Below are 12,281 nucleotides of genomic sequence, written 5' to 3' on the forward strand. Positions count from 1 at the left end.
ATTAATTTGGCTTTATGTAGCAAATAACCAAAATACTTTTAATGATTTTGAGTGGATAGGTTCATACTTGTAAGTAATATAGAGGAAAAGATGCATTTGAACTGTGGCCACATAAAAAATAATATCCTACATAAATGTTTAAAATTTTCATTATGCCATAGAGTAGAAGTGGAGTGATCATATAAGAGTGAATTTAACCTTCTGCTTTAAGTGTTGTAGGGGCAACCTCTCGTTTTAGTGTTTCTAGTTGTTGCCCCTTAAGCAACTACCCAAAGCTGTCCTGAGAAGAGTTTACCTACTGATCAGCTGTCCCACTGATGACAACTGGTAGTGATTTTATCTATTTACAGGCTCTTAAGGACTAGTCAGCGGAGGACATCGAGATGCTGAGGCTCAGGTGATAATCCTAGGAAATAAACCTGATGATTTATTGAGAGCCAGTAACATACTCTGTAGATGCTGCAAAAACTGTAGAACTCTTTGCCTTTCATGTGTTACCCAGATTTGGGTAAAGAAGGAAAGATCACTATAGAATTCAGTATCTATACAGTCCATGAAATTCTCCAGGCCAGAATACTATGGTGGGTATCCTTTCCCTTCTCCAGGGGATCTTCCTACCCAGGGATCAAACCCAGGTCTCTCACATTGCAGGTGGATTCTTTACCAGCTGAACCACAAGGGAAGCCCAACAATACTGGAGTGGGTAGCCTATCCCTCCTCCAGCGGATCTTCCCAAGCCAGGAATCGAACCGGGGTCTCCTGCATTGCAGGCAGATTCATTATCAACTGAGCTATCAAGGAAGCCCATATAATTCAATCTCTAGGAGGAATTTTTCACATTGTTTCTGGTCTCTCAGACTAGTATTCTCTGTCACATCAAATTCAATGCCCTTATGTCCCTCATTTTTGGAAGGCAAACCTTCTTTGCAGACTTCAAAGGAAGAAAATAGTTGACTGATCTTTTGAATTCCAGATTTAAAAATCTAGACAAGTGGTATCTGCCTGAAATATTCATGCAGTGACTGTCTGATTCTCTTTTCCCTTGCTACTTATCAAAATAGCCCAAACTTACTGGCTGACAGCAATAAAGATAGAAGCTCCTCATAGTTCTGTGGGTTGACTGTGGCAGCTGGATTGTGTTGTAAGGTTTAAGATGATCTTATTCACATGAGGCTTTGGTGCTGCCTGTTAGCTGGAGGACTTCAGGTCTCTTCCATATGGCCTTTCACCCTCCAGTAGATTAGACCTGCTTCTTTATATGATGGTCTCAGGACAGCGTTCCAGGAGGGCGAAGACCTAAAGTTCAAGTCTTCCTGATGATCTAGGTTTTGGAAATCAAACAGTGTTATTTCTACCACATTTTGTTGGTCAAAGCAAGATTCAGGAAATGGAGGAACACACTTCACTTCTTGTGGGAGGAGCAGTAAAATCATATTGCGAAGGGGTTATATGTACTGGAGCAGGTGGTTGCTTCCATTTTTCCAAGTATTCTTTATTTCTTCTTTTCTTTAAAAATGAAGTATAGTTGATGAACAATAATGTGTTAGTTTCAGATATATAGCAAAGTGATTCAGATATATATATGTGGGCAGAGGGGCTTCTGTGGTGGCTTAGATGGTAAAGAATCCATCTGCAATGAGGGAGAACTGGGTTCAATCCCTGGGTTGGGAAGATCCCCTGGAGGAGGGAAGGGCAACCCACTCTAGTATTCTTGCTTGGAGAATCCCCATGGACAGAGGAGCCTGCGTGCTGCAGTCCATGGGGTCGCAGAGTTGGACCTGACTGAGCGACTAAGAATATGTGTGTGTGTATTCTTTTTTTGTTTGTTTCTTTTCCATTGTAGGTTATTACAAGACATTGAATATAGTTTCCAGCGCTAAACAATAAACCTGTGTTTTTTAAAATCTAAATTACATATGGGAGTATGTACTTGTTAATCCCATAATCATAATTTATCCCTCCTTGCTGTTTCTTTTTATTAAAGCGGGCAATCCATTGGCAATTCGGCAGTGCATTAATGAAAATGGAGAAATAAAATTACAAAATGTGACGATAGGAAATTGTAATCAAAGTCTGGAAACCCTGGAAAAGCAGGTAGGCTATATGTTCCATGAGATGGGCAGTGGGAAAAAAGTTCAGACTGTACATACTCTCTGTTCTTCAGATACTTGATGCCAAACCAATGCTTTCAATACTCTCAGACTAGAAATAGCAAAGACTAGTAACTAAAACCATCCTTATAATTTAAAGTTGATATCCATTTGTGAAAGTGGACAGTTGGACGTGTTGGTTTGGCAAAGGTCAGCAAATGATAATTTATAGCATATTTTATTTTTTAGAACTATTTCAGTATTTTTAATAGCTGCATTTTACATTTGATATATATTATAAAGAAAATGAAAACATGTCTTTTCTCACTTTAGTTTTGGTATGGTACATTTTTTAATAAAATTTTATTTTTTGGCACCAAAAGCATTTTGTATTGGGGCATAGCCAATTAACAATGTTGTGGTAGTTTCAGGTCAACTGTGAAGGGACTCAGCCATACATATACATGTATCCATTCTCCCCCAAACCCCGTTACCATCCAGGCTGGCACATAACATTGAGCAGAGTTCCATGTGCTATACAATAGGTCCTTATTGATTATCCATTTTAACTATAGCAGTGTGTACATGACATTCCCTAGGTCCTTAACTATTTTTTAAATGGCCCAACATGTTTGACCACTGAAGTTTTGACTGAAAATAGATACCTAACATTTGATACCAAAAGGAAGGTAGTTTATGGTCTCTTGGATCAGAATAAAGAGTGTAAACAAACTATGATCAAAACCCCTTTGAAACAGGAAGTTCAAAACCTGATGCTGGTCTCAGAGCTGTATTCATGAGCAGGTGAAGTGGGAAATATAATTAACTATACTTTAATGCAAATTAGATTATTTTGACTAAGGATATACTCAAATGCAAATGCAAGGAATTGTAATACCTGGGATCGAGCAAGGGGGGGGAAGAAGAAATTTATTTTTATGTGTTCCTCTTGGCACTAGGCATGTTATGTGTGTTATCTCATTTAGTCCTTACATAACCTGTAGCTCAAACGGTAAAGAACCTGCTTGCAATGCAGGAGACCAGGGTTCGATCCCTGGGTTGGGAAGTTCCTCTGGAGAAGGGAATGGCAATCCACTCCAGTATTCTTGCCTGGAGAATTCCAGGGACAGAAAAGCCTGGTGGGCTACAGTCCATGGGGTCGCAAAGAGCCGGACATGACTGAATGACTAACACACACACAACCTCTGTGAGTTATATTTTCATTCTCATATTATAGATTATTCTAGCTAATCACACTTACATGTTTTTGAGTACTACTGCGTGCTAAATACTGTGCTGAGCTTTTTATATGTGTTATTTTAATTTTAAAAGATCAGCATTGATGTGCTCATTCTATAGATGAGGAAAATGTCTCTGAGAGTGTCCTATTTTGCTCAGTGAACCACAGCCAAAAAGTGACGGAGACAGTCTTTAAAGTCCACACTGTACCACACTGGCTCCCTAATCTCAGTTGGGCAAGGGAGTGGGTGAGGATGAGGGTAGAGTGTGGAAATGGCTGCCAACCACATAGGTTGTATGGCTCAGACAGTAAGGAATCTGCCTGCAATGCAAAAGACCCGGGTTTGATCCCCGGGTTGGGAAGATCCCTTGGAGAAGGGGATGACAACCCACTCCAGTATTCTTGCCTGGCAAATTCCATGGACAGAGGAACCTGGCGGGCTACAGTCCATGGGGGTCACACAGAGTCAGACATGACTGAATGACTAACACTTGCACTTTCACACAGCTGGGGGAAAGGCTTCATGTTGTGGAGTCTGATAAGCCAGTTTTTGATCGTCATTTCTGTCATTTGTAAGCTGCATGAACTTTGTGTGAGCTCTATAACCTCTCCAAGCCTTTAAATAGGAATGAGGGTGCTCAACTCGCAATATTGTTTTGCGTATTAAATATAACACCTATAAAGCATCTAGTTAAATGCCTAACACATAGCAGAGACCTGGCCATTGAATGAGAACCTTGTTTCTACTGATTGGACATTGTTTCTGACTCTTCTGTAAGAGTAAATAGTCTGTGACCTTGGTTTGATTTTTGCAACGATGCTGCCATCTAGTGAAAAACTAAGCCACACAGACACATACGTATTAGCATTTGGCTCCACTAAAGATAATACGGATTAATATGTTTAGCCTCACAACCTAGAGCCTGGAGGTTCACTGGTGCCTGGATAGGTTTCCTAACTTCCCTGACACTATGTGCTGCAAAGCCAGCTTAAAAAATTTCCAGCCCATTGCAGGCTATAATTTTGTAAAATACTAATGAATTACTAGGAAAGTAAAGCAAAAAAGGCTTATAGGATAAAAATCCATTTTACAAATTACTAGATTCAACAGCGTAGAATTGTTATGTTTCTGACCGCTTTCAGTTTCCGTTTTTACCTCCCTATGGACCCTGTAGCAATCTGTGAACTACCATTGGTCCATGGGTTATACTTTGAGGTTATACTTTGAGGAGCCCTGATCTGGCATAGTTAATTAATCCTGGCAAGTATTAATAGTAAGGGCTGGGAAAGCCTCTGGCCTACATGTACTGTGTCCTTTATGCAAGGGAAAAAGCAGAACTGAAAAATGGAGTGGATGTGATGTTCATGAGGTTGGGGGTCAATTCAGTTCCAGCTTATTCAACTGTGTTGCTTACACAGTGTTCAGGTGTAGTTTATAAAGTTAGGGCTTTTTTTTTTTTTTTTAAACAGATTGTCAATATCTCAACACAGTCTCAAAGTATTTCTAATGAAGTCCAGATTTTAACATCGAATGCCAGTAAATTAACTCCTGAGAACATCATGTCTGCTACGAAAGTGGTTGGACAGATTTTTAACACATCCAGAAATGCTTCATCTGAGGTAAAACTCATATGGTTTTTAAAAAAGGGAGGGGAACAAAGAAAGACATCTCAAACTCTACTCCTTACTACAAGGTATGGGCTTGGGCAGGGTTTAAGTTGCTCAAAACCATATTGTAGAGCACTGTCTCTGAGAGATGTTCAAAGGAATATTGGTAAAAAAGGGCTTCTTGTCCAAATATTTGGGATAGTCACAAATGATTATCATGGTAAATCTTGTGGAAAGCCCTGGAATGAACAAGTCTGTTTCACTGTATTAATATGTTTATGAATTGTGTTTGACCTTTCACCTCTGTTCAGTTCCAAATAACTAGAGTTCCAAGAAACTCACTTTGGATCATGCTGTTTTAAACTGTGATCCCTTTCTGTTGAGCATATTTGAATTTTAGTCTTGGTTTTCCAAAAAATTGAGTTTAGTTTATATTTCTGATATCATAACCTGTTAAACTCTGGTACCTGAAAATGGTAACTGCAGGCAGCATTCACCAATTGGCACAGTTTAGGTACTGGCCTAGCAGGGTTTATAAACCACCAGTATGGAAGGACCCAGTGTCTGCTAGTTGGATATCAGCATGGCCTGAAAGCATCTGTTTTATTCTATTCTTTTTAAATAGTTTATTTTTTAAAAAATGTTTTTTGTTATCCTAGGTCCTTTGGAAAGAAAGTGGGATTCAAATTGCAAGTTAATAAATATGGAAATTGAAAGAAATATAATGGCTGCCAAACATAGAATTTATGACAGGATTAGCCCGTAAAGACAGAATGGTGTCACTATTCGTAAAGAAGGCAGTTAAAATGTAATCAGGTGTGGAGACATTGTGTGTGACATATTTCTGAGTTTTTAATTTTAAGAAAACTGGAAATAATTTCACTAAGCCTAATAGTTACTAGCAGTCAGAGTAAGTATAATTAAGGTCTTACATTAAGTATTGCGGACGGCGATGTTTGGAAGAGCCCTGTGCTCTTCTCATTTTGTTTCTGCCTCTGTGTCCAAGCGCCTGCTTTTGTGCTCTTGGGGTTGAGGGTGGAGGTTCTGTGAAACACCTTGAGGTCAGATTCAGAGACCTGAGCCTCCTAATCAACTCAGTTTAGATCTTCACTGTGCCTTGCCTTTATTCTCTCTGCCTTCTTAGGGAGATTAAAAACCAAAGCTTTAGTTTTGAAAAACATCTCTAGATTACCATACCAACGGTGCCGCTTGATGCCGTGATCATTCATGGTAACTCTAATGATGATGATACTGTGCAGGGTGTCTTCTGTGATAATCAATACCTTCTTCCTCGCAGGCGAAAAAAGTTGCTGTGACAACAGTGAGTCAACTTCTAGATGCCAGTGAAGATGTTTTCCAAAGAGCTGCTACTGCTGCTGATAGTGATGATGCCTTTGCAACGTAAGCACAATTCCAGTTTGGAAGGAACACTTAATGCAGTGCTGCTTACTTTCCTAGGTTACAGCATTAACAGAGGTGTCTTTCTTTCTCCCGCGGATACACTAAACGGCTAATTCTCTGGAGTGCAGACTAAAGCCGTAGCTTTCTAACTCCTCATTGCAGGAGTGGCCATGGGCTGGGGCGTAGAGTAACTGGGATGATTCAGATCAGGACTTGTTTTCCCAGCCTGAGCCTGGCATGGCCACTGCGTACATAATTCTTCCAGCTCCTTTCTCAGTGCACAGAACTGCAAATAACAGTATAGCTTTGCAAGACACATTTCCAGCTCCCCTGCACCCCCAACCCCACCCTAGTTCAGCTCTTCCCGAGATCCTAGTGTAGTTTGATTAAGCTTTCCTTAGCTTTCCCAAGGCTACACTGAAAAAAAAAAAAGAGGATCCAACTCTGCCTGCTTTCTCTCTTTCGGATTCCTATGTCACGGATTATGTTTGGTTGCGCATTTATACTAAAACTTGTGTACTTTGTTCATAGAGGTCTCTCACTAGGATTCAATGTGTTTTTATCTTCTATACAGTTTTCTTAACTCTTTAAAAATTTAATTAAATATGCATACTCATTATAGAAAAAGAAACTATGTAGAGGAATGAAAATTTAAACATCGTCTCACCTTAACCTGTTGGTATATATTCTTCAAGATTTTTTCCTCTGTGTGTGTATATCCTACTACATACTCTTTTTTTTCTTTTAAGATTTTTTTGATGTGGACTATTTTTTAAAGTCTTTTGTTGAATTTGTTACAGTATTGATTTTGTTTTATGTTTTGTTTTTTGGCCACATGGCATGTGGGATCTTAGCTTCCCGACCAGGAATTGAACCCACATTCCTGCATTTGAAAGTGAAATCATGACCGCTGGACCACCAGGGAGGTTTCTACTACATATTTTTTTAATTTAGAACTTGTTTTTGTCACTTTATAATACCTTATAAACATCTTCTGAATATAAATACCTATGCATCTACATCATATTTTAGATTACTGCATAATATGAGTGAACTGTTATTTAAGCAGTTCTCTGCTGCTGAACATTTAGATAGCTTCAGGTCTTTTGATATTTTGAGCAATCAGCATTCTTGTACACAATCTTTGTTTGCATGACCTATTATTTCCTAGAAGTAGTTCTCAGTTCTCTAATAATTATGACCAATACCTATTTAGTGTTGAGTCTCCAAAGTGGAAGATGCACAAAAGCAGGAAGCAGAACATTCACAAGATTATACTTCTGAGAGATGGCAGTAGCGGTGTAAACAATTGAACTGGTATATTTCATGACTTCAGATTTCACTGGGAGTCTGGACCCTTCTCACTGGCAGTGTAGATGCTCCCATTTTTCTTGAAGCTGGAGAAGGAAGCACCTGTGAGATCCAGAGTCTGTGTTCAGTGAACTCCCTCCAGAGCTGGAGGCTCTGTGTTTGCAGTCTTGCTGGAGTCAGAGGGGAAGAGTGGATGTTTTTGGTGAGAAGGCTGAGGAAAGAGCCACTGTGGGATTCAGCTGAGAAAGTCACAGATCATGAGACAGATGAAAACACTGTCCCAACAATAAACATTTATGACTTTTATTGTCTTCTGGCATGGAAGGAAAACAAAAAAGGCTGTGTGATTTATGTGTTAATTCCAAATGGCATCAAAGAAGGTGTGTAAAGGAATAAATGAAACATTTAAATATAGGACATGTTGAAATATGAATTGATAAAACCACAATCAGACCCTCCTTCCTCCCGTTCTGAATTTCTAATCTACTTATTTTTCTAACGATGGGCTATCAGTTTACCCTGTCCCAGGTGATCTTTTGCGTAAACTGCTGTGGACTCAGGTCTTTATTCATATAGATAAGACTTCTATCTTCAGCTTCTAGCTCTAAGATCAGGTCACCAACCCTTTAGAAAAATCTTGGTGACCTGCCAGCAGAGGTACTCTCTCTCCTCTCTTCCTTGGAAGATTGTTCCTTGAGGCAACTCTTCCACTGACCTGAGACCAGGGTGCAAATTCTCCTGATAGACACCAACCTTCGTGGTGTATCTCACTCTAATTTTCCATTCTTTCATTCCCAGGGGAGGGAAATAGCTTCCCTTATTTTCAACAGGAATAATTAAGCCTCTCATTTCAAATTTGTATTTGTTCTTACAATGATATGCTGTCTTTCCCCAGTATACATGGGAGGTTGGTTCCAGGACCACACTCTCTCTTACCTCATCTGCTCCCGACAGATACCAGAATTCCCAGATGCTCAAGTCCCTTATATAAAATGGTGTAGTTGGCTCTTTGTATCATCAGGAGGCTCCGCATTGGCAGATTCAACCAACCACGGATGTGAAACCTGAGATAAGGAGGGCCAGACATAATGACCTCTCTGGGCCCTGTTAAAGCCAGGCTTTTCTGATATAATTGCTGCACTAATGGAAGATTCCTGAGTGAAAGGGGATCTGATTGCTTCTTCTAGTCATTTGTACCAGGTTGATGGCCAGTCTCCTGACCGGCAACCCACCTATCATCCGATCATAATGACAAGAGGAGGAAAGAATAATATGGGAGGATTAAACGCCTTACACGTGGCCAAGGCTAGAGCAACCCTTAAAAACGGCAAACACTCCCACGCATCTAGCACATTTTCCCTGTTAGTCTTCAATGCCTGAAGAAGCTTCTCTTAGTGTCCCCAGTGTTTCACAGGTACTGAGCTTTTGGTGGATGCTCAGCAGATGCTGTTGGTGGAATGAATTATGTTCCTAGCAGGCTGGAGCCTTGTTAGGTGTTCCTCCTGTTGAAAGCAGCTCTGGGGTTTCATTGTTATTCATTAAGTGGGAAATATGTAGTGTGAATCGCTGAAAATTACAGAAAATAGTATTATGAAAGGAAAACTTTCGCAACAGTGACTTTACTTGACTGTTTCCTTATGAATGGTTACCACATTCTCTTTATGAAATTTCTTTAATTATTTAAAATTTTCTTTTTTTAATGTTACTTGGGGAAGGGAAAAGATATATTAATGGCAGGAATAAAGTTTCAGAATGAAGAATAATTACATTTTAATGAAATTTTTTCATTTCTGGGAAAATCAGATTGAACCTGTTGTCTTAGACATAGACATTTTGTTTTGTCAAGAACAGAAAAAGTGCAAATATTTTTATGGGAAACAGGAAAAAGAAACAATCTTATGACTTATTTTTGAAAGTCAAAGTCACTCAGTCATGTCCAGCTATTTGTGACCCTGTGGACTGTAGCCCACCAGGCTCCTCTGTCCATGGAATTCTCCAGGCAAGAAAACCGGAGTGGGTTGCCACTTGCTACTTCAGGGGATCTTCCAGACACAGGGGTTGAACCCAGGTCTCCCACATTGCAGGCAGATTCTTTACTGCCTAAGCCAGTTTATCTTTGGAGAACACCAAATTAACAGATGCCCTCAGCTCCCTCCCATTGTCCATCTGATCTATCTGTGAACTTATCCAGAGCAGAAACAAGCATTGTGAAAAGCTGCAATGCTTAGTTAATAGCTGAGGCAATGAGCTCGGTGTCCCGCTCCTCCATAATTCCCTATGAACTGTCACCTCAGGAGTCAGCACTTAAATGGTTTGAAATCCGTGGGCTTTGGGTGAGAGGAGAGAGTTAAAATACGTGGATATTGAGTCTCAACACTGGAGAAACAAGAATCACGTGACTGGTCAATGGGAGGGCGTGGCAGTGCTGTCCTTTTATGAGAAGATCAATATAACAAAGACTGTTTCTACTGGGAAATCTGTCCTCCTTGAATTCCAGCTTTCTGGCATCTGTATCCAAGGTACCCTACAGTACGAGGAGTTTACCAGAAAACTTTCGGCTGTTCTTAACGGTACATTTGTAGTTTCATTGCCTCGTGGTCAGGAACCATGTCCTGTATAACTTTATTTTTTAATTTATTTTTAATTGAAGGATAGTTGCTTTACAATATTGTGTTGGTTTCTGCCATACATCGACATGAATCAGTTAAAAAAAGAAGAAGAAAGTACATGTAACAAAATAAGACTCTGATTAAAAAGAAAATCAATCTTGTTACAGGATCGTGCCAATATTGTGATTGCTTGAGTTCTGTGGGCATCCCTTGCTGCTGGAATGTGGGACACACACAACTGATTTTATAACAAGTCTCAATAATAGTGTGTTGTTACATTTTTTTTTCTATGCAGGCTTATTGAGCAAATGGAGACATATTCCTTGTCTTTGGGCACCCAGCCATTGATAGAACCTAATATAGCAATACAGTCAGTTAATTTCTCTTCAGGAGGCAATGAGGGGTCTACAGGTGTTCTGTTCACTGTACTGAAAGGTGAGCTGTTTGTTTCATGTTCTTGTAATAGCAGAGAATATTCTGCTACCAATAATGCTCTATTCATGAAAGTGTAGACTTTTATAAAATTCTGCCTTTTCTCCTTCTCATAGGAGCTAGCGATTCTCTGACTTTTGGTTCCACGTCTGTAGAGGTAGACGTAGACAAACTGAATCCCGATGAACAGGCTGAACTTCAGATCTTGCTGAACACCTCGAAAAGTAGGTCTCAAATTACGTTACTTGAAAAATGCACTCAAATTCATGGAATTAACAGCTTAAAGTCCATTGAGCAAGAAATTATGTTTACTTAAGTTACATACTGAATAATTTGCATGTGAATATGTTTGAGCTCTGACAAATTTTGGTAATCTCAAGTCTATTATTCTAGGCCACAGAGATGATTTTTTCCCCCTGTCTTTCTTTTCAAAAACACTGGAGGGTGACAGAATTGAAATGCTCTGGCTTATGAACACAATCTGTTTTCCACCAAAAATGTAGCCAAATGGCTCAGTTTTATACTTAAAAATACACTTAAAAAGTACTCAGTCATAAACTTTGCCCATGTTTACTAGTGGAATGGTACTCACAGGCTTAAATTCATCCTATTGACTTGTCCTTGGGATACTTTATGTAATTGACAGTCATCATGTAGCAGTACTGATTTTCAGTTATCTCCTAGTATGGTGCCCATCATGAGCTCCTTATCATCTTGCATATAACCTTTTAGAAATTCTTGTGTCTAATTTGTCATGGCTGTACTATTCAAAGTCTAAAACTGACAATTTGACTGCAATAAAACAGACTGAATGCACACATTTACTTTTATTTTCTCTCCAAATAAAAAATCCAGTGCCAAAAAGTACATATTTTAGAAAGACTAAATTCATAATTCTCATTGGTTATATAATTCTAATTGGCTAACTGATTCTTACAAATATCTTCCCTCCAGTCTTTTACTTGGTAAAAGTAAATAGTAGCTATCTTTTACTTGGTTTTTCATGTCATTTATCATACACAAATTTTACTTTATAATGCAGTCCAGTGCATCAATCTTTTTTTCTATAACTGGTATTTAAATCCATTGCTCTACTAAAGTCACAATTATAGTCTTCTATATTGTCTTCTGAATATTTTTAGTGTTTAATTTTACATCTAAGTCTTTAATGAATCTGGAATTTGTGTTTGTGTTTGGTGAAAGGTAGATATAATTTTTAATTTCATATAAACTATCATTAGAATCAAATGGGTTGAAGTAACACTGTCTAGAGTCAAAGACTCAGGTTGGACTAAAAGGAGCATGTTTTTATATTAAGTTTTTTAAAAAGACTTCAAGATTGAAGTGTATGAGCAAAACTTATTGGAAATACAAGGTCACATCAACAACCTTGTGTTATAGGGAGAAATACAGAGTTACTCTAGAAACTGAAGATCAAGTAGACAAAATATAGCTAATAAATTTGACCTTTATATACATTTGTGTGTGTATGTAGTTTTATAGACAGAAAATAGATAATAAAAATTATTTTCAAATATCTATGGAGTGCTTCAAAAACTATTAGGCCAAATAGAAAAACTTACACATTTT

At 38.7% G+C, this 12,281-nt stretch overlaps 1 protein-coding gene across 2 annotated transcripts in view; it reads left to right on the plus strand.

Moving 5' to 3' along the window:
* The window catches only part of ADGRG7 (adhesion G protein-coupled receptor G7), a 56,664-nt gene that overhangs the window by 21,456 nt on the left and 22,927 nt on the right, over window positions 1–12,281 (plus strand). The window contains exons 4-8 of one of the 2 annotated variants that reach the window (XM_043892777.1): window positions 1,985–2,094; window positions 4,801–4,950; window positions 6,236–6,339; window positions 10,555–10,694; window positions 10,808–10,915. In XM_043892777.1, coding sequence (XP_043748712.1) covers window positions 1,985–2,094; window positions 4,801–4,950; window positions 6,236–6,339; window positions 10,555–10,694; window positions 10,808–10,915 — 612 coding nt within the window. Of the gene's footprint in view, window positions 1–1,984; window positions 2,095–4,800; window positions 4,951–6,235; window positions 6,340–10,554; window positions 10,695–10,807; window positions 10,916–12,281 lie in introns of those variants that run through there. The other variant, XM_043892778.1, reaches the window with a different exon arrangement.

The sequence above is a fragment of the Cervus elaphus genome, chromosome 31, assembly GCF_910594005.1.
Source record: "Cervus elaphus chromosome 31, mCerEla1.1, whole genome shotgun sequence".
Taxonomy (NCBI): domain Eukaryota; kingdom Metazoa; phylum Chordata; class Mammalia; order Artiodactyla; family Cervidae; genus Cervus; species Cervus elaphus.